The sequence below is a fragment of the Chiloscyllium plagiosum genome, chromosome 7, assembly GCF_004010195.1.
Source record: "Chiloscyllium plagiosum isolate BGI_BamShark_2017 chromosome 7, ASM401019v2, whole genome shotgun sequence".
Taxonomy (NCBI): domain Eukaryota; kingdom Metazoa; phylum Chordata; class Chondrichthyes; order Orectolobiformes; family Hemiscylliidae; genus Chiloscyllium; species Chiloscyllium plagiosum.
Window position 1 is genome coordinate 1,415,444 of NC_057716.1, and position 24,108 is coordinate 1,439,551.

The following is a 24,108-nucleotide window of genomic DNA, read 5'->3' on the forward strand; positions in this document are numbered from 1 at the left end:
CCAAGGATACTGGTGCCCCTCAGGTTCAGGTGTAGACCATCCTGTTTATAGAGGTCCCATCGTCCCCAGAAAGAACCCCAGTTATCCAAAAACTGGACTCCCTCCCTCCTGCACCATCCCTGTTGCCACGCATTTAAGTGTTCTCTTTCCCTATTCCTCGAATCTCTATCACGTGGCACGGGTAACAAACCAGAGACAACAACTCTGTTCGTTCTAACTCTGAGCTTCCAACCTAGCTCCCTGAAAGCCTGTCTAACATCCTCGGCACTCCTCCTACCTATGTCGTTTAGAGTCCTAGAATTTTTACTCCAAAGATGGCAGATAGATGGGTGACAGTGAGGGGGACTGGGAGGAAGCAGCCAGTGCAGGGACCCCCTGCGGCCGTTCCCCTCAAGAGCAAGTATACCGTTTTGGATACTTGTGTGGGGGGATGACTTACCAGGGGTAAGTAACGGGGCTCAGGTCTCTGGCACGGAGCCAGAGGGAACAGATTTAATTGACAAGAGATGCAATGGCAACATGAGGAGAAACATTTTCATAGAATGAGTGGTTAAAGTTTGGAATGCACTCCCTGAGTGTGGTGGAAGCAGATTCAGTTGAGGCATTTCACGGGAAGTTAGATCGTTATCTGATAAGGATAAATGTGCAGGGTAATGGGAAAAAGATGGGAACTGCACGAGGAGAAATGCTCAGAGAACCAGTGCAGACACAATGGATTGAATGGCCTTCAGAGATGGGGCTGGAGATGAGACTAGCTGGGTAGCTCTTTCGGGAGCTGGTACTGACACGATGGGTCAAACAGCCCCCTTCCGTACAGTAAAATTCTAGGACTCTAAATTAAATGTGTATTCATGAATAAGCATGGCATTTATATAGCATGTTCTGTAATAGATAATTCAAACTTTTTTTATGCCAGCATAGCTCTCAAAACTTTCCTAAAGTGGATATTAAGTTGACATGGAAGGTGAGGGCAGATTGGGAAATGTGTGGCATGATTTGGAATGTACAGGTATTGGGTGAAGGATAGAGGGACCAGTGTTGAAGAAAGTAACTAAGATGGTGTACCAGAAATCTGAGGCAAGCCTTTTAAACAGCCCACTCCGGTCTTTAGCAGCCTCCACTGCCAGTTCTAATCTGCATCCAGAGTTGGTGAGCCCATCGCCTTACCCTGCCCTTCCACCCCTCCAAAACAGAGATTCTTTGATTTCCCTGCAGACTTGCCACTTTATTTCTCACATTATGAGAAGTCTTACAAAATGCCTCCATAAATTGGATCATAAATTGCTCATAAACTTTAACTTTCCAGATAATCAAAATCTAGAGAGGTGTAGACGAGTAAATAGGTAGAAAGTGTTCACACTAGTGAAAGGATCAAGAATGAGAGGGAACAGATTTAATTGGCAAGAGATGCAATGGCAACATGAGGAGAAACATTTTCATAGAATGAGTGGTTAAAGTTTGGAATGCACTCCCTGAGTGTGGTGGAAGCAGATTCAGTTGAGGCATTTCACGGGAAGTTAGATCGTTATCTGATAAGGATAAATGTGCAGGGTAATGGGAAAAAGATGGGAACTGCACGAGGAGAAATGCTCAGAGAACCAGTGCAGACACAATGGATTGAATGGCCTCTATGATAGTAATAATGTAAACTTATTAATTACTGCTCTGCTGTCTGGATCACAAGCTGACTGCCAGGTTCAATACTTAAAACAGATGATATCATCAGACATATTTTATACTTCTCTGGGATAACATGTTACCTTCTTATCAAGGCATCAGTTCCTGTGTACTTCAAATGAGGAACAGAAGTCTTATAAATTTGGGAGTTGCTGCTCTCTCTTTTGTCACTACGCAAAAGGTTGTCGCCAACTCTTAGATTTTAAATCAAGGTAAATTTCACATCATAATTGGAAAATAAATTGGGCATGTTTAAAAATTCATGGCTAACTACCTAATGAGTGCATTTCACAGAGCTCACATGTCCATAGCATCAGGGTACAAATTCCTACTGAAACCACAGAGATATGAGATTGAACTTTCTATTCTCTCTCGGAAAGTTCCTGCCTCTTAAAAATCAAATATTGTGGCGCAATACCAATCATTCACATGTAATTTCTATTGTTAAAAGTCATTGATTGTAAACACTGAAACAAAACAATTCCTATGGTTCCACGTTTTGAGTTGCAATTTCATTGCTCTTGTGATTTGGTTGCTCAACAACTGTTGGCTTGTTTTGATCAAAATTAGCACAAACTTTGTGAGCTAAAATGGCTTGCAAACAGCAGTTGTTCTTCTACAGACAGGATGTTGTGCAATCATTATCCTTCTTTATTAACTGTTTTGCTACAGGCTATAAATTCACACAGATTGTTCAGTCAACTTGGCGCGAACACACTGATTTAATTATAGCTGATTTTCAAAAGAACGTCACCATCAAAATATTGATCCAAGTGAGCTTTGCTTTTGTCATAACAATTGGAAAAGCACTACTGACTGAAGCAAAATAATATAATTCAGACAAAAAGGATAAAATAACACAATAGATCAGAGTTTGAAACTGATAAAACATGCAAGCATCATCTGTGAAAATCAGAAGCATCTGTTGTGTACCAGCTTTGCAAATGTTCAAAACAGTAGCTTGATTACAGATAATGATGAAACACTTTCAGGACATACATCATTAATCAGAATTACAGTCATGGTCAAGTTAAATTAGAAACGTAAGCAGTTCCATCAGTTTTTCTCTCTGCATTTTCGTCATGTACTTGCAGAGGTCTTCATTTTCATTCAGTTTTAAATTATCCATTTGTAGACTTTTAAACACAGTGATTACTTTGGAATAATCAGTGAGACATTAAGAGTCACTTCCTCCTAGTAGGCAATAAAATAACACAGCTAGAAGAATCCTGCTGATTTGCATTTCTTCTTCCCCTTCATCTGAAGCTCTTAAGGCATGTTTTTTCCTACAATAAACATCTAATTTAAAATGCAAGTTGATGTGCCACACAGTGCATAACAGCAAAGACCAAAGAGTAGCTCATCCATCTATCTTCTTGGCTAGATATTTATCCAAACCATGTTTAGAGAATACCTACAACATTTTACTGGTAGGGTAATTTTCCATAGAGCTTATGTGATTAACGATCACATAATTGAAAGCAATGGAGATGGTGATGGTGATGAATTGCATGCTCAACACAAAAGTACTCAAGTATAACAAATGAACAAAAACAAAACAACTCATGTATAGTCTAATCAAGATATAAACAAGGGGCAATAATTGAATTAATTACATTAAGAAACACAAAACATGATCAGAAAATAGAAATAAAAATTGAGATTTTTCTCTATACCCCATTCACAATTTCCAAAATGTTGGTACCGAGTTAGTGGATTTCTGACAAGGTTCCAGAATACACATCTGAAAATTAATATATGTAATAACTTAAACGAATCGTGTGACTTGTACGGAGTTTAGTTTTTTTTAAGATTTCTGTCAATGATCTTGCATTGGTTTGATGCAACAACATCTTAAAATTTATTTTCTGAAAGCAGTTGAAGTGCACTACAACATTGCATTACTTTAACTGCCAGAAGTTATTATCAAATCTCACACACTATGAACCAGAAGTCAACAAAACATTGGGAAGTAATTAAGAATACAATGAAAATTGGAAGTTGCATTCCTTATATTGAGGCACATAACATGATAATGCAGACAGGTATGTTAGCACACTCACTTATGGATTCATACATGGATAGGAGATTTGAACTCCAGGGATGAGGTGAGAGTGACTGTCCTTGACGTCAAGGCAGCATTTCACCAAGTGTGGCAAAAGGAGCCTAAGCAAACCTGGAGTCAACGTAAATCAGGGGAAAACTCTCCACCGTTTGGAGTCATAATTAGCACAAAAGTAGATGGCTATGGATGTTGAAGACCAATTATCTGAGTTCAAAAGGTCTTCACTGCAGGAGTTCCTTCAGTTAGCTATCTTATAAATAACCCGTTCAAAGACATTATTATAGACGTCTGTAGCAAGTGTGACCTGAACCTAGGTCTCTTAGCCCAGAGGTAGACCACTACCACTATGCCACAAGAGCGCTAGTTACTCAGGGTAGATATTAGATATTTTTAATCAACCTGTTCAGAAGTCTTACTACACACCACCAGAGCAAATGGGACTTGAAGCCAAGGTTTCTGGTCCAGATGCAAGGATACTACCAATCAATCATAACAGTCCCAGTTCCTCAGGGTAATTTTCTAATCAACCCAGGTTATTACACACCTCTGAAGCATGTGCAACTTGGATTAGATGTGGAGACACTAATACTGCACTACAAGAGCCCTAGTACCTCAGGCATTGTCCGACATCCAACCATCTTCAGCTGTTTCAAAGACCTTCTCTCTATCATAAGGTCAGAAGTGGAGATGTTCACTGACAATTGCATAATGCTCAGCACCATCTCGACGACTCAAATACTGAGGCGGTTCACGTCCACATGCAGCAAGACCTGGGCCACATTAAGGCTCGGGCAAGAAAAGTTCATGTCAGTAACAGTCGTCAATGACCATCTCTAACAAGAGAGAATCTAAATATTGTCCCTTGATGTTCAGTGGCATCACCATCACCCAATCCCCCACTATCAACATCCTGGGCATTACTATGTTTTATTGTATAGCGCTTTATGCCCACATCCATGAATTTGGTTCCAGAAAAACTGGTCAAGGAGAAGGCAAAGTTAAGAGCATCTTCAGGTTTGGGCTTCTTTATAACACTGTTTATTACTTATTGAAACTAAATATTACAATACATGGCAATTAAAGATATACCAGGCTCTGAACTTAATGTTCAATTGTCAAAAGACTCCTCCATAATCTATGACATTGTTGCAAGGTTACGCAAGAGTACTTAATGCCTTTACATGACATTATTGAGCAGAAACTGAACTGGGCCAACTATATGAATAATATGGCTCCAAAAGCAGGTCAGAGACTAGAAATTCTGTGGTGAGTAACTCACTTTCTGTCTTCCCAGTGCACGTCCACAATACTTTAGGATCAAGTCGGAGAGTGATGGTATACTCTTCACTTTCCTGGTCGGTGTAGTTTCCAAGAACACTCAAAGTCTGACAACATCGAGGGCAAAGTATCCCATTTTACTGCCACCCACATCCACCACTCAAACATTTACACATTTCACCACTAATACATTAGTAGTAGTAGCAGCAGGTACCATTTACAAGATGGACTGCAGTAGTACACTGAGCTTCCTTTGATAGCATCTTCCAAATCTGTGACTTTCATCACCATGAAAGAAAAGGACAGAAGATACCTGGAATACCACAACTTTTAAGTTTCCCTACAAGCCATGCAACATCCTGATACAGAAGTAAATCACTGGTCCTTCAATGTCATTGTGTCAACATCCTGGAACTTCCATGCTCACTACACTGCAGGTGCCCCAATACCACATGGACTATAATAGTGCAAGGAAGCTTGCCACCACCTCCACCAGGGCAATTAGAGTTAGGTAATAGATGTTGGTTAGTTAGTGATCTCACATCCCATGAACGAAGAAGAAATAGAAATCAAGGTATGAATTTTGGTTTTTGGTGCCAAATCTAGTCTTGCATTCTAATACAATATAGGATGACAAATCACTAGATGCCATTTAGATGAGGCTTTTAAGCTGGATTTTCATGATTGCAGTAAGGTTCGGGAACAGGGCCATTTTCCAACATTGCAATCCTACCTCTTATACCCAACCACAATTTTTCATACTGCTGAGTTGAGGACAGACTAGTATCAGGGACACTGCCTCCCAAGCCAGCAGTGAGATGCACTGGGGAAGAAATATCCGGCATGGAGACATGTCCATCCTGGTATGTGATGCCCAGAGGCTAAGATAAGTGACCTCCAACAATAATGACCATCTTGCTTTGTGCTAGCTATGAGGCCAACCAGCGGAGTGTTTTCCAACTGGATTCACAGTTCTGCCACTCTATGATGTGATATTCAGTAAAATTCTGCCTTAATGTCAAGAGCAGTTACTCTCACTTCAACCCTAGAGTTCAGCACTTCTATCCATGTTCAGGCCAAAGCCACTATGAGATCAAGAACCAAGAGGAAATAGCTGAAGCCAAAAGGGCCATCAGTAAGCAGATTGCATCTTTGCAAAATGCATCGCCCTTAAGTGTGCAGCAGTGAAAAGTACATTCATATGCAGACATGTAAGCCAGGGAACATGCACAAATCTGTGACCGGGCAATGGCGGAATAAGGGGTCGCTCTGCAACCTGGCAACAGGGGAATGAGTACCACTGTGCACATAAGCCACGAAGAGGAAGCAATGACCTAGTGGTATTATCACTAGTGCATTAATCCAGAGACCCAAGCAATGCTCTGGGGACCCAGGCTCGAATCTCACATGGGAAATGGTGAAAATTGAATTCAATAAACAAAAATGCGGAAGAGCCCAATGATGTCGGAAAAATTGTACTGGTTCACTTGTACCTGGTCTGGCCTACATGTGACTTCAGACCCACACTAATGACTTTTAACTGCCTTCTGAAATTGTGTGGCATGTTGAAACAATTGCGAGAACTTTTTTTTTCTTTATTCATTCACAAGATGAGGACATCACTGACTAGGCCAGCATTTACTGCTCATCCCTAATTGTCCAGAGAGCAGTTAAGAGTCAACCACATTGCTGTGCGTCTGGAGTCATATGTAGGCCAGACCTGGTAAGGATGGCAGTTTACTTCCCAAAAGGACATTAGTGAGCCAGATGGGATTTTCCAACAATCAACAATGGATTCATGGTCATCAACAGACTCTTAATTCAAGAGATTTATTGAATTCAAATTATACAATCTGCTCTGGAGGGATTTGAACCCAGGTCCCCAGAACGTTATCTGGGTCTCTGGATTAACAGTCCACTAGGCCATCGCCTCCCCTAAAAAAAAAAGTCTCAAAAGAGAAATGCAACTGGACAGACCACATGGCATTGACCTCAACACATGAAAGGACATTGACAAAAACAACCCTGTCATTGTTGCAGAGTCCTGCTTATGTACATCTGATGGCTAGTGCCAAAATTGTAAGTGCTCTCTCACAGGCTAGGTAATGCCGCCTGAACTGCTGTGCTCTTCCAGCACCACTAATCCAGAATCTCACAGGCTAGTCAACCAACAGCATGATATAGTCATACTCATGGAATCATACAGAAAATATTCCAGACACCACTATCATAATGCTTGGATATATCCTGTCCCAGCAGAACATACCAGAGGTGGCATTACAGTGCGATACAATCTGGACAGTGTTACCCTGGTGGACCACAATATTGAGTCCAGATCCTATGAAGTTTCAAGGCAACAGGTTACACATGGACAAGGAAATCTCCTGATTACCACATACTGCCCTCCCTCAGCTGATGAATCAGTGTTCGTCCATGTTGAACAACACTTGAAGAACCACTGAGGATGACAAGGGTGCAGAGTGTACTCTGGGTGGGGGATTTCAATGCAGTGGCACCACCAATCAAGCTAGCCAGATCATAAAGGACATAGTTGCTAAACTGGGTCTGCGATAGGCAAGGGAAACAACAAGAGAGATAACATGATCACTTCATCCTCTCCACCCTGGTAACTGCAGATGATTCTGTCCATGAAAATATCAGGAAGAGTGACCACTGCTCATTTCTTGTGAAGTCCTGCCTTCACATGAGAATACCATCGATGGTACTGTGTAGCCACCATGCTAAATGGGACTGACTTTGAAGAGATCTAGTAACTCAAGACTGGGCATCCACGAGGCGTCGTGAACCAACAACAGTTGCAGAATTGTACTCCAGCACAACCTGTCACCTCATGGCCTGCAATATCCCTTACTCTATCATTACCAACAAGCCAGGGGATCAACCCTGGTTCAATGAACAATGCAGGAGGGCATGACAGGAGCAGCACTTAAAAATGAGGTGTCAACCTTGCAAAGCTATCCAACAGGACTATTTGCAAGACAACAGCATAAGCAGCAAATGATAGACAGAGGCAAGCTCTGATAGATCAGATCTAAGCTCTGCAGTTGTGCCACATCAATTTGTGAATGGTGGTGGACAATTAAACAATTCACTGGAGGAAGAGGCTCCACAAATATCCCCATTCTTAATGACGTAAGAGCACAGTAGAAGTAAATGTTGATGCACTCGCAATAATCTTCGACCAGAAGTGCCAAGCAGGTGATCCATCTTGGCCTCCTCTGGTTGTCCCCAGTCTTCAGCTAATTCAAAATCAAAAAAGAATTGGAGGCACTGCAGACTACAAAGGATATGGGCCCTGATCATAGTCCAGCAATTGTGCTGAAGCCTTGCACTCCAGAACTTGCTGCATTCCTAGCCAAGCTATTGAAGTATAGTTCTAATACTGGCATCCCAACACATGGAAAATGGCTTGGTATGTCCTGTACATAAAAAGGAAGCAGAATCCAACCCAGTCAATTACCATCCCATTAGACTATTTGCAATCATCAGAAAAATGAAGGTGTCATTAATAGTGTTGCTATAAGGCTGCACCTATTCAGCCACAATGACCCCTAATTTCAGTTCCACTAGGGTCACTCAGCTCATGACCTCATTATAGCCTTGATTCAAACATGGACAAAAGAGCTGAATTCCAGAGCTGAGAGAGAATGACAGCTCTTGACAACTAGGTTGCATTTGACCAAATATGGCATCAAAGAGCCTTTGTGAAACTAGAATCAGTGGGAAAAATCTCTGCAGTTTGTAGTCATACCTGATACATAGGAAGGTAGTTGTGCTTGTTGCAGATCAGTCATCTCAGCTCCAGCACTTCTCTGAAGGAGTTCCTCAGGGTAGTATCCTTGGCCCAACCATCTTCAGCTGCTTCATCAATGACCTTCGTTACATCATAAGGTGAGGAGTGGGGATACTTTCTGATGATTGCATAATGCTCAGCATCAAACATGGCTCTTCAGATACAGGCAGTCCATTTTCAAATGCAGCAAGAGCTGGACAATATCCAGGATCTCTTTGCAGGAGTTCCTCAGGCTCTGCACAACACCAAAATTTTCAAATTCTGATCATCATCCGTTGACATTCAGTGGGTGTTACCATCACTGATTCGGCACTATCAACATTAAAGAGGTTACCAGTGGACAAAAACACATTGATTTCAAGAGCAGGTCAGACCCTTAAAATAGTGGAAGGTTATCCACAGTGACCCTCTATATCTAAACAAAAAAGTATCTTTTTTGTTGAGCTTAAGATTACTTTAGTTGCTACTTTATTTATTCAAAATATCTCAGCACAAATGTTAATTTGTACAATTGATTATCAGGTTTTCATCACAGTTGCATACAACCCCATCGTCCTGTGTCTGACCACTTCAACTCCCTTTCCTACTCTGTCAAGGACCATGCAAGATCTGGGCCTCCTCCACTGTCAATCCTAGCCACCGACGCCTGGAGGAAGAACGTGTCATCTTCCACCTTGGGACCCTCCAACCATACGGCATCAACACTGATTTCATCATCTTCCTTCCCCCTACCTCATCCCAGAGCCAACCCTCCAACCCGGCACTGCCCTACCTGTCCATCGTCCTTCCCACATACCCGTTCCACCCTCCACTCCGACCTATTACCATCAACATCACCTGAATCTACCAATCACGTTCTCAGCTACCTTCCCCCAACCCCACTCTCCCTTCCAAGTTATCTCTCAGTTCCCCTGCGCCCCCCCAACATTTCTGATGAAGGGCTTATGCCTGAAACGTCGATTCTCCTGTTGCTCAGATGCTGCCTGACTTGCTGTGCTTTTCCAGCACCACACTTTTTGCCTCTATTTTATATGCGTATATATTAATCTTCCAATATGAATTAATGATTCGTTACTGATTCATGAAATATTTCATTCAATCTGATTGGAGAGGCAATTTATAGAAAAAATAAATCAAACGGAAAGACAGCTAATATTATCTGCGACGTGTTGATCCCAATTTCATTGGCCGGGGCAGCACGGTGGCTCAGTGGTTAGCACTGTTGCCTCACAGCGCCAGGAACTCAGATTCAATTCCCGCCTCGGGCAACTGTCTGTGTGGAGTTTGCATATTCTCCCCGTGTCTGCGTGGGTTTCCTCTGGGTGCTCCAGTTTCCTCCCACAGTCCAAAGATGTGCAGGTTAGGTGAACTGGCCATGCTAAATTGCCCATAGTGTTAGGTGCAATACTCAGGGGTAAATGTAGGGAAATGGGTGTGTGTGTGTTGCTCTCCAGAGGGTCTGTGTGGACTTGTTGGACCAAAGGGCCTGTTTCCACACTGTAGGGAATCTAATTTAATCACTTCTGTTAAATTGGATGAGCTTTGAATGAGTTATCTCATACCCTTGTATCTAATGAGAAAAGATCATATTATCAAAATAGAGATGAACCAAACGCTCTACTCTAGTTGCTAAAATTATCCAGTAGAAATTATTAATTAGAATAGAAGAGTAATTGTTGGAAAACCACTTCCTGCTTGTTAACTGATCTGAAAACACCAGAAGTGAATGCCCTTCTATTTGTGATAGTTATATTGTGTAGCTCAAATCATTTTGGGCACCTGCGATAGTTTATGCCATGTCCATAAGGACTCCCACCAACATTCCACTTTAGTGCATTATGGCATGGTACAGCAGCTGCTCTGCCTTGGACTGTAAGAAAGTATGGAAAGTTGTGTGCACAGCCCAGACCATCATGCAAGCCAACCTCTCATCTATGGACTCCATCTACACTTCTCGTTGCCGTGGAAAGGCAGCCAATATCAATGACTTGTCCCAGCTTGATAATACTCTCTTCCAACCTCTTTCATCAGGCAGAAGCTACAGAAGTTTCAACACACATACCAACAGGTCCAAGAACAGCTTCTTCCCTGCTGTTATTAGACTGCTGAATGGACCTCGCTAATTTCAAATCTAATGTTGATCTTGCTTTTGTGTACCTCCTCTGCAGCCATGATCTTGTATGCCTCACTCTGTCTAGGGACCCTATGATCTGTCTGCTCTTGTGTTATGATCTGCCTGCAGTGCATGCAAAACAAAACTTTTCACTGTACTTAGGTACTTGTGACAATAATAAATCAAATCAAATTAAAACAATATCTTCATTACAGTATGACATAAATATGTGACTATTTTACAAAATAAAATTCAGGGGTTTTGCAGTCACAGAGGTTCCTCCAGGTCACTGCACTTGCTGGCAGGATATGTTCTCAAGTGGTTGAGTTAACCATATCATCTACTACTTCAGGCAAAGCTCTGTACTTTGTCTGCTCACACAGTTTGCTTAAACATCTGTGTCAAACATTGCAAGCCACAAAGCTAAAAGATTTCATACACGGGATCAAAGTGAAAACCAAGAACAATGCACTTATGTAGCTGTATTCTGCTGCAACATTTAAAATGGCAACTGAAGTTAGATACAAAGCAAAGTAGCACCTGTCCACTTGAAAAAAATTGCTGAATTGCTGAAAACTAACTAGTCAAATGAAGGGTTACAGTCAAACACATTTTGTTTTACTTACAATCCATCATTCTGACAGTTTGGTGCATTAACTGCCTGAACAGGTGTTACCATAAACACTGTTATTTCCCGCTCTACTTTATGGCACCCTGATTAATAGATATTTGTCTCAATACTTTTGTCCAAGCCTTATAACATCTTTTCCTAAAATCTGAAGATGCCAAGCACTCTCCATTTTCTTGGCGCGATACCATTGTTTTGTCTGTGTTTTGACAGTGAGTCTCAGTCAACTATTCAACTGCAAGGGAATAGAAGAAAAGGAACAACTAAAAAAAATCACAGCTGTAACCAATTTTGCCTTCAGCTATCACAGCCAAGGCTCAAACCTGTGACCTTCCTCGCATTTGTAGTTCAGCTACTCCTCAAAAATCTATTGAGCTGTGTGGAAAGCCATGTTGGTATCTTATAAACAAAATGGATTAACCCTATCTCCCACAGTTCTGTAGTGTGAAACTGTGTCAAAACTCAATGAAATAAACGTGATGAGAAACATCCTGTGGCCAGAAGTTTGAAATAATGCAATTTGCTTGTTGCACATAATGGAATCAGCACCACTGACCAATTTAAATGTCTTAAATCTCAACGAAGTATTCAAGGATGGTATCAGCTTGTATTTCCCACCACAAATCTCTTGCTTTTAACAATCACCAAAATTAATAGCCTTGTAAAAATCAGTGAACTGAACAAAGCTGATGCCAATCAAAAGGAACATTCGAAGAATTTAATAAATAACAATTGGAAACCATTGTCTTAGTCAACACAAAAATGTTCAATTAAAAACAGAATAAATGTAAGTTATCTTTGACAGAGCTGTTCTCACATCATTGACAACTTCTGGGTGGATTCCCACACTTTATTCTCTATAAACATGACATCTTTGAAATTCTACAGCCTGTCTTATTTCACATCTAGTCATGCATCATGTCTGTACTTGGGTGATATCACTGGGTCCCAATCAAGGAACACTGACTTCAAAATTCTTATCCTCGCTTTGAAACCTTTCCACAGTCTAACTGCTACTATCAACCCCAGCCCTACAATCCTTCAGGATTTCCGTGTTTCTCAAATTCTGGCCTCTTGAGCTTGTCCAACTTTAATCACTACAGCATTGATGGCCATGCCTTGAGTTGTTTAGGACCTAACCTCTGGAATACACTCTCAATCTTGCTTTGATTCTTTAAGACACACTTTAAAATCTACCTTTTTGGCCAAGACTTTCATCATCTCATTGAATACTTCATTTGGCTATAAATGTAATTTGTTGCTGATTATAGGTTGCCGTTATTTAAATTAATCTTTTTGAATGATTTCTCACTATCAACTGCTCAAAGCAAAAAACACTTGCAAGCAGAAAGGATTATGATAATAGAAGCAGTTTGCTAGTTAAATAACAAATACAGAAAATGACAGAAAGCTGTGACATTAAGGAAACATTTTGCAAAGCTTTTAAAAGTTAATGGCAATGCTTCCCAAACTTTTACCAATCATGGTCCTAAATTAGTGCTTGAAAACTGACTTATGAATGGAATAAATAGCTTATTGCATATTTAACCTCAATCTCCTCTCAAATTAAGTTAAAAATCACACACCAGGTTATAATCCAACAGGTTTATTTGGAAGTCCAAGCTTTCAGAATGCTGCTTCTTTGTGAGCTAGCTAGTCACTAGCTACTGACAAAGGAGTAATGCTCTGAAAGCTTGTACTTCCAAATAAACCTGTTGGACTATAAATTGGTGTGAGACTTTTTTTTGTAAATATATTTATTAGCAATTTTTTTTAACTTTACAAATATATAAAATTATTGAAAAATACAATCAATAACAAATATCAGTATAATAAAAAGAAAAAAAAAGCACAAATTACAATACAACTACTATCTACTAACTACAAACCTACCCTATAATACAAAACAAACCCTAACACTGTGCAAAGCAACACCAAAAAAAAAAGAAAAGCAAAAAAAAAACCCACAAAATACAGAACAGCTATGCTCGGCGCAAAGCTCCCAAAAAAAGGAACAGGAGCATTGTTTACATACCCGTATTAACTCAGGAGACCCCCTCCAGGGCCCAGGACTTGGCAAATCTAACCATCCTGGTTAAACAAACACCCTAGTTAAGATAACTAACAAATCTATACCCAAATAACTCAAGTCGGGCTACCATGTCCTAGAAAAATGGTCTGTTGTGTGGTGCACCATGTTTGTAAAAGAGTCAAAGGGAATGTGCTCCATAATTAATTTCTGCCATCTCAGCAAGCCCGGCGGGTTCTCTGACACCCAATTCATCAGAATATTCTTCCGTGCACAGCATGCAAGAATATTGCATAGTTTCTTCCCATGCCCATCTAAAGATGGTAAATTCAGTAGACCTAAGAGGAGAGATATCGGGTCTATTTTAACTTCAGTCCTCAATACCCTCCCTATCTCTCCTGCCACAACACTCCAATAAACACAGAGCCTGTGGCATGTCCTGAAGCAATGGGTAAGAGTACCTACACTTATTTTATATTTGGGGCACACTGAAGATGCCCCTTTTTTAAACTTCGCCAGATGGTCTGGTGCCAGATGAGCCCTGCGCAGAACTTTTAACTGCGTAGCACATGTCCTGTTACAGATTGAGACCTTTCGAGTATTCCCCCATGTGTTCTCCCATGTTTCAGAAGAGATCTCCACTCCTAGCTGTTGTTCCCAGACCTCAAATAACCGGTTAATATCCTGCCAGGCCCTGCCTCCCAGCAGGCAATAGAGGGCACTGAAAGGGTGCTTGTGGAACATAGCAACAACCTCTCTGTATCGGGCTTATAGGGCTTAGAAAGAAGCGTAGTCTTCTTCTGGATGAAATCCCTAACCTGAAATAAACGGAAAAGATCTCTGCTGGGCAACCCGTATTTGCGGCTCAGTTGTTCAAAAGACATCATAACCTCCCCCTCAAACAAGTCTCCCAAACTAGAAACTCCTGTCGCTGCCTGTAGTTTGAACGCTGAGTCCATCATCCCTGGTCGGAACCCTGGCATGCCAACTATAGGTGTAAGTGGCGAAGTCTTGGATAAACAACCCTCACTGATGCATCACCCTCCATGCCCTGACTGTACTAATGACAATGGGGTTCCGGCAGTGGTCCATAACTGTCCTCATCTTATCCATGAACAACAGGTTAATAAGAGGGCACTTTGCCTGGGAGGCCTCAATATCCAGCCATATTGAGTTTGGATCGTTACCTACCCAATCACAGATAAAGGACAGCAGGGAACTCAATTGGTACCTCCTGATGTCTGGGAAATCAACTCCTCCCCCTCCTTGAGGCAACTGCAATTTAGTAAGTTTGATGAGGGGCTGCCCACGATGCCAGACAAACAAACCAAACCACCCCATAAGCTTCCGCAGCGTTGACCTGGGAAACATTATAGGGAGCTTATGCATGGGATAAAGCAAACGAGGAAGAACATTCATCTTAATGAGAGATATTCGGCCCAGCCATGAAATTGGAAGAGCCTCCCATCTCTGGGGTTCTCGCCTAATATTGTCGAGCAAGTGAGCAAAGTTAATCCGAAATAACAGATCAAACTTGGGGGTAATAAAAATGCCTAGGTATCGGAACCCTGCTCGTGACCACTTAAAAGGGAACTTAGGGCCACCTTCAACTTCTGGCACATTCTTAAGGTTCCCCAAAGGCATAGCCTCCGGTTTTGCAAAGTTAATCTTCTATCCTGAATTAGCCCCAAATGAATTGATACACTGTATCAAATGGGGTACGGTGGTCATCGGATTGGCTAAAAACAGAATTAGATTAGAATAGATTCCCTACAGTGTGGAAACAGGCCCATCAGCCCAACTAGTCCACACCGACCCTCCGAAGAGTAACCCACCCAGACCCTTTGCCCCTAACTAATGCACCTAACTCTATGGGCAAACTAGCATGACCAATTCACCTGACCTGTACATCTTTGGACTGTGGGAGGAAACCGAAGCACCCAGAGGAAACCCGCGCAGACACGGGGAGAATGTGCAAACCCCACACAGACGCCAGAGGCTGGAATCGAACCCGGGTCCCTGGTGCTGTGAGGCAGCAGTGCTAATCACTGAGCCGCCGATGTCATCTGCATACAGTGTAATCTTGTGTGCCCTTGATCCCACGTCCAGAGCAGTTATGTGGATGTTCTGACGAATGGCCTCTGCCAGCGGCTCCATCACCAATGTAAACAACAACGGTGAGACGGGGCAGCCTTGCCGACTACCCCTACCAATCCTAAAATTCCCAGACTTCACCGTGTTGTTGATGACCGCAGCCAGAGGGTGGCAATATAAAATCTCCACCCACCAAGCAAAGACTCCACCCAACCCAAACTGTTCTAAGACATAAAAAAGATACGGCCATTCCACCCAGTCAATGCTTTCTCTTCATCTAAGGAAATCACCAACTCCTGAATGGATCATTACTGACAAACGTGGACCATGATCTCCTGCTCATGCTTCTGCAGCATGGATGCAATAGGTTGGACCTGGGCATGAATCTCCCCATGGATCTCCTCAATCACAGCGCCAACTTTCAAGCTAAGTCTCTCCATCGCTGCAGCCAATTCCTGTGAGTCTGTCAGGTCCCCGGGGGGTTCAGGAAAGGCTGCTGTTGCTGCAGTCTCTGATGTGGTAGGTGCTGCAGGGGAGTGTCCTCCCTGCTGCTGTTTGCTTGCTCCTTTTCCCTTTGGCATCCTTCCCACTCCCAAATATTTACAAATATGTGTTCTGTAAGGTTTTAAACTAATAATTCCACCACATACGTTGGCCAGGGATGGTAAAAAAACAACAGTATGCCTTGGCTGTTAGGCAGAGCTGTCCACAGCAGTTCTACAGAATGGCTGCCATCTTGCTGAGTCTGGTGTGTGATTTTTAACTTTGCCCACCCCAGTCCAACATCAGCACCTCCACATCCTCTCAAATAATCATTTTTTAATTGCACTTTTTGCTTTGAAATTTGTACTAAGTTTTTGGGTGGAAAAAAAATTCTGTCTTTATGTCCTTAGTCATATCATACCTAATTAGCCGACTAAACAGACATTCAATCCATATCCAAGCATGAGACATTGTTAATCTCAGTGGTTCAGCTGAATGATTCATCAATTTTCTTCATAACTTGAAAAGCAGCATCTTGGCTCATTTCTTCACCTCTAATAGCAAAACTGAGATAGAGAGATCGCCCTGTGATAGACCATGGATAAAAATTAAATTCTGGAGCACAGAATGTTCCAATATTAATTTACTTCATCACCATGCCTACTTTCATCACAGAGTCTAATTTTACTTGAAATTCTGGCTCAAATCTACTACATACCACTAAAAAGATAAGAATTCACAATACTTTGTGCTACTCTTGCATATGATGTACCAAAACATGGGATTAAGATCTCAAAGTACTCTTTGAAATGAGATTCTCATTCGCATTCATCTGTAGTTTTCTGAAGCTCGTAGTCTCACGGAAGTAAGGTGCACAGGTTTGAAATGCTAATACTCAACTCTGATAAGCATTCTGAGCATTTAGTGGTGCAAGGTGCCAGCATGCAGCCTTTCCAACTCTGGGATTTGGTTTTAGATGCAGCTCAAATAAAATGGAATAGCAAACAAGAACGTTTGAAGCCAAAATGACGAGATGCTACTTCGTGTCTACTAAAAGGAAGGCCAACGAAATTGGGATTGCAATTCAATGCAAATTAATCATATCACACAGACAGATAATGGGGACAGTTGATGAGAAAATGAGAATAGTTTTATGCAGTTCGGATTAATTGTTAAGAGTTTTGACATGGAGATACTCAATACTAGACATCAAAATTGCATCAGAAATTCCAAAATGGATGCCAAATACTAATATCATTTTGTTCAATAAATGGGGAAAAAAATTAAGAGTTAAGGAAATCTAGAAAGTATTAACTATAGATTCATAGACCTGGTACAGAGTCTTGAGCTGCTGTAAAATTAAGTCAATATTATTTTTAAATTTCCATGTTGGGATGAGCAAAATTATTCAGAAAAATAAAAAGAAGTCCAAGAACTCAGGAGGAATGCTGGGGAAATAGAGTCAAGATTAGAGTGGAGCTGGAAAAGTACAGCGGGTCAGGCAGCATCTGAGGAGCAGGAAGGCAACGTGACCTGCTGTGCTTTTCCAACACCACTCTAATCTTGATTCTGATCTCCAGCATCTGCAGTACTCACTTACGCCTCACTGGGAAATAGAGTTTGCCCAGTCCCAGCACAAGTCCTGTGAAACGAATGCAGCTTTGTAAAAAGAACAGATTTAATATTATGTTGCATTATCTGTTAATGTTTCGCATCATCAAGCATGATTGTGTCATTTTTCATCCTTTGAAATTTCTTAGTTAACAATGTCAAACTTAGGATGTTTTTGATTTGCGTGACACTGAAATACACACACTAAAACTGCAAATGGAAGTTTTCCATTCAAACTAACTAACAGGTTATTTTAATATCCTTGCTAATTTATCCCTGAATGTTCAATTTTTAAGTTCTGCTCTATTGCAGTAAATCCTGGACTTAACATTGTAGTTGCATTTCTGATAAGTGCAACTTTAAATGAAACAACAATAAGTGGATCAGATTTTCCCATTACAACCATTAAGAATCACTTAAGTTCTGTACGTTTCCTGTCAGAATAAAATATTATGCCAAATAAGTATAAACACTGTACAATGTTACATTACTATACTTATGTGACAAAACAAGTGAAATGAAAATACATTTTAAAGTATAAAAGAAGTATGCTAACTCTTTCTACTCACTTTCCTTTCCTACTCCATATTTCTTCAGTTTTCTGCCAATCATGCTCCAGGACTCCTGCTGACCAACTTTCCCACTCACCATCAATCATACATCCTGACACCTCCTGCTGGAAAAACAGCATGGATGAGGGTCAGTGAATGGGAGAAGTGGCCAGAAGGGAGGGCTGGCAGCAACCAGCAGGGTCAGCTAGGGAGGGAGGCTGCTCAAAGATGTCACTGATCTAGTCATGTGACCCTATTTCACATCTGCGCAATGACCAGGACTTCCACTCCCCGTGCAAACACGAAGTGAAATCAAAATAACTTAATATTGGCAATTCGACATCTCAACTTATCTCTACTGATACTTTCTTGATGGTTACTAAAATGGTCAGATTAATGTTGAAAGTAAACAGTTCTTCGCCCCATTGATCTCAAACCTACTGTACAGAATACATGAACTGTTGCTAGTGTTTATTATTGTGTGTACTCATGGCTCCACTTTAAAATTAACATCTATACTTGCAGAGAATTTTAGTACAGAAGAGCAATGCAGGCAGATGGGATTAGTTTAGAACAGCATCATGGTCAGCACAGACAAGGTGGGCCAAAGGGCCTATCCTGTAATATACTGTTGTATGTGTTCACTAAAATTACCCAATATCTCCACCTGCTGGTTATGAAAGGCCTATCATTGTGGCAGATTCACAATAACAGCAACAACTTGTTGCTCATAACAACATCTTTAAGGTACAAGTATATTGCCCTTGTGAAGCACCTTGGAAAATCTTGTAGTTATTAGGGCCTGGATATCTTAAGGCAGAGCTTGTATTAAATAGTCAAAGAGGCGCAATGGGGTAAAGATCAATTCCACCCAATCCCTATGATCTTAGGAAAATTATGGAATCCAATTGAGCTGCCAGAGGAAGTGGTGGAGGTTGGTACAATTGCAACATTTAAGAGGCATTTGGATGAGTATATGAATAGGAAGGGTTTGGAGCGATATGGACTGGGTGCTGGCAGGTGGGACTAGATAGGGTTGGGATATCTGGTCGGCATGGACGGGTTGGACCGAAGAATCTGTTTCCATGCTGTGCATCTCTATGACTCTATAAAATAAATGAGTGCAGATATTTTGGAGGGTTACAAGGTTGAAGGTGATTGCAGAGACAGAGTGAGGCTTGGAGGAATTTTAAATCAAAGACAAGCATTTTAAAATCAAGGTGTGGTTGACTGGGATCCAACGTAAGACAGCAAACACAGTGAACTGGACTTGCTGTATATTGGGAACACAATAGACAGTCTTTTGATTTGAAGTTTACCGAGGGTAGAATAAAGGAGACCAATCAGGGGTGCACCAGGATAGTCAAATCTAGAGGTAACAGAAGAATGAATGAGGGTTTCAGAAACAGAGGAAGCATTGCATGATATTATCAATGTGGAAATAGGCAGCATTAGTAAAAGCATTTGTGTGCGATCAGAAACTTTCAAGTAGAATATCAATGTTGAGAAGAGTATGACTTAGCTTCAAACAGCTGCCAAGCAGAGGCTTGGGATTAGAAGCTGACAAACGAAATTTAGAAAATACTGGGTTCAATCTTCCAAACATTTAATTGGTGGAAATTTCTGTTTATTTAAAAATGTGTCAAATAAGCAATCAGAGAATGTAACAACAGAGGAGTCAAGAGAAGTGGTGGTAAAGTAGTGGTATTAGATATTGACAGCATAAATGTTAAAAGTGACATGACATTTTCAGATGAAATCATCTAGGGGCAGCATATTGATGAGAGAAATACAAAGGAATCAGGAGTAGATTCTTGGGGATCACCAGGGATGATAATGCTGGGGCAGGAAGAGAAGTGTTGAAAAACCCATGAACATATTATCTTTCTCCAATGCACAATTATTTCACATGACCTTTATTTACAAATCAAAAGACTTAAACATGCAGAACAAGTTAAATGATGCAAGAAAGTACATTTGCAATATATACACACGTAATATATTAAGTAAATATGTGGATACACCTGGGTTTGAACTATTTGTTTTCATAAAATATGACAGGTGCTCAAAATCTCACAGTGACATCTCCCTTGCATTGGCAAGACCTAGCAGACTGGGTAACGACTTTGCTCTGTCTGTTGGAATTATCCTAACCTTCCAGCTGCCTGCCATTTCAACAGAACACTTTTCTATCCTGGGACTGCTACAATGTTCAAATGAAGCTCAATGCAAGTTCGAGGAACAACACCTCATCTTCCACTTAAGCACTTTACAGCTTTAGAACTCAACATTGAACACCACAATTTCACAACCTGACCGCATGATCAAACACAAAAACAAAACAGAGGTTTCTGAATAAGCTCAGTAGGTCTGGCCAGCATCTGTGAAGAGAAATCAGAGTTAACGTTTTGGGTCTGGTAACCCTTCCTCAGAACTGACCGCATGATGTCTGTTCTCTATTTTGCTTATATTCTCTTTCCCACCCCTCACCACTTCCACAGCCTTGCTTTGTTTGTGTTTGTTTCGAACACAAAACTGTACTGCACAGGAAAAGGCCCTTTGGCCCAGCACATCTACGCTGACCATCTGCCTGCACATGGTCAGTATCCCTCTGTTCATATGTCTGTCTGAATACTTTTTAAATGTTGCTACCATATCTGCCTCTACCAATTCTTCTGGCAGTGTGTGCCAGGTACCTAACACCCTCTGTGTGAAGAAAAACTTGACTTGTATATCCCCCTTAAATTCTCCTTCCTCAACTTAAACCTATGCCCCCTAATATTTCCGCCCTAGGAAAAAGACTCCCACTATCCATCCTATCCTTGCCTCTCATAATTTTATATACTTCTGTCAGGTCACCCTTCAGCCTCCAATGCTTGAGCGAAAACAATCCAAGTTTGTCCAACCTATCCTTCCAGCTAATGCACTCCAATTCAGGTAACATTCTCGTTAACCTCTTCAGCATCCTCTCCAAAGCCTCTACATCCTTCCTGTTGTGTGATGACCACAACTACACACAATACTCCACAAGTTTTATACAGTTGCAACATGACTTGCCAACTTTTATTCTGACCAAATGATGGTAAGATGAGCCTTCTTTACTACTCTATGCACTTATGTTACCATTTCCCGGGAGCTATGGACGTGGATCCCAAGGTCCCTCTGTACATCAATGCTCCAAAAGGCATTTACTGTATAGTTTCCTCTTGTATTTGACCTTCCAAAATGCCTCAGTTCACACACTTGTACAAGTCAAAACTCCAGGTGCCATTTCTTCACCCAACTTTCCAACTGATCTAATACTCTGCTGTATCCTTTGATAAGCAGGACATAACACTAGCTCTTCACCAGATGCTCACTGATGATGTTATCTAGCATGGTGACAAAACGTCTGAAGATGAATCGCCCAGCTCAGCGAGCAAACTTATATCCAAAACCTCCTAGCTATTCACAACTCTAATCTTTGCGTCATCAGACCACCTCCAGGTTCTTTCATATCATTTATATATGTTACAAACAACAGAAGTCACAGCACTGACCCTTCCCGAACACCACTGGTCAGAGACCTCCAGTCAGAAAAACACCCCTCCATAACTTCCTTCTGTCTTCTATGACCAAACCAATTTTATATCCAACTTACCAACTCACTAAGGATCCCATGTGACTTAATCTTCTGGACCAGCCTACCATGAGGGTCCTTGTCAAATACATTAGTAAAGTTCATGTAATCAACATCCACTGCCCCACCCTCAATCATCTTCAAAACTTCCTCAAAAACTCAATCACACTTGTGAGACAAGACCTTCCCTGCACAAAACCATGCTGACTACCCCCAATAGAAATGACTCAACAAGTGCCGAAGTCACCCTTTGTTTACACATCAACAGTCCTTGACTATAGCATTGCCTCATACGAGTCAGGCACCAGAGTGTCAGTACTTCTGACACTCAACCTTTTTATGTCAACCAGGGCTCCTTGACTGGACCAGATTAACAGCCCCAATCAGCAAACTCATATTCTATGATATTCGGCTGGCCGACCTCATTACAATCACTACACTAATAAGTCTATTATTTTCCAAATGCAAGTAAATCCTATCCCTAAGAATCTTTTGCAATAATTTTATCACCACCGATATAAGACTCACCAGCCTGTGATTTCCTCGATTATCTCTGTTGCTCTTCTTAACCAAAGGAACAACATTGGCTATTCTCTCATCTTCTTGGGCCTCACCCTTGGCTAAAGAGGATACAAAGATCTCAGTCAAGGACCCAGCAATCTTCTCACTTGCCTCCATTAGTATCCTGGGATAGATCCCATCAGGTCCTGGCGACTTATCGAACGTAATATTTTGCAAGACACCCAACACCACCACCTTCTTAATATCAACATACCAGCCGGTCCCATCCCCCCAACCTTACCATCATCCATTTCCTCCCCCTTACTGAATACTGCTGAGAAGTACTCACAAAGACTTCACCCACATCCCTGGCTCCATCCATAAATTCTCTCCTTTGTCTTTGAGTAGACCTACCCTTTCCTTAGCAACCCTCTTGCTCCTAAAAAGAGGGAGAAAATGCCTTGGGATTCTATTTAATGCTACTTGCCAAGGACATTTAATGGTCCCTTTTTACCCTCCTAATTCCTGGTTTAAATTCTTTTCAGCTTTCTTGATATTCCTTAAGGGCCTTGTCTGATTTCCGTTTCCTAAACGTTACTTTTTGTTTTGACAAACTTTTAATATCACTCAATATTGAGGACCCAGCCCCTTCCTTTCAAACCTTAATTTACATCCATTTTAGATTTCTTTATCCCTTTCACTACCAATAACAACCCTGTTGTATTCTGTACCAGGCCTCCACACCATCTATACCCTCTACTCTCCCACCTCTGTCAAAAGTAAATCAAAAAAATAATTTTCCAACCCCTTTCTAACTCTTTCTGAAGAGTTATACCGGATTCAAAATGTTAACTCTCTTTGTCTCTCAACAGATGCTGCCAGATCTGTTGAGTTTCCCCATATTTTGTGTATTGCCTTTTATGATTGGTTTAGGACAATGGCATGTTTCTACGTTTGCACTTCTATGTAGTTAGAAATCTAAGCACATGACAGAGGTTACATGCTTGAAGTGTAGAAGTAAATATTAGATTAATGAAGACAGAAGAGAAAGTACTTACCCCACCCATTGTTATTCCGTCAATAAGGGCTACATATGGAATCCGGCAGTTTCCTAAAGGAAATATTTAACTGTTTACATTTACAAATCTTTGATCAAGTATTTTTTGCAATCAATGGCAAGCTTCCTGCAGTATTTCATTCAGATTTAAAACATAAAATCAAAGAAAATTACGTACTAGGCAATTTCACATTGTGGTCCAGGAGTTGAGATCAAGAGTAATTTTCAAGTGAAATAGTGTGTGGGAGGAGAGGTGGGAGAGGTTAATACACCAGATTTATACTAAGATTGGATGGGTGGAAGGAACTGACTTAACTTTGTTCGTTGTGTTGACACTGCATAAAACTGTTGGGTTGAAGTTGCAATGAATCCGCCTGAGAACATGAAAATGTAGGCAGGTTTCTGCCTGGTGTCCTGCTGTATGGTTAGATCAGATACTTAACCGTGGTCAAGAAAATCTGTGTCTTACCTCTGAACAAAAGAGGAGAATTAAAAAACGAGTAATAATTTCATGCTGTTAAACACCTCCAAGGAACCAAAAGGAAAGTGACAGAAAGGCTACTTTATTTTAACTCAGGAATAAGACAA

General features: G+C 41.1%; 1 protein-coding gene across 1 annotated transcript in view; it reads right to left on the minus strand.

Annotated features, from left to right (window-relative positions):
• Positions 1–24,108, minus strand: part of hibch (3-hydroxyisobutyryl-CoA hydrolase) — a 123,715-nt gene that overhangs the window by 79,365 nt on the left and 20,242 nt on the right. Inside the window, exon 6 of the mRNA XM_043692857.1 lies at positions 23,522–23,574. Coding sequence (XP_043548792.1) covers positions 23,522–23,574 — 53 coding nt within the window. The remainder of the gene's footprint in view (positions 1–23,521; positions 23,575–24,108) is intronic.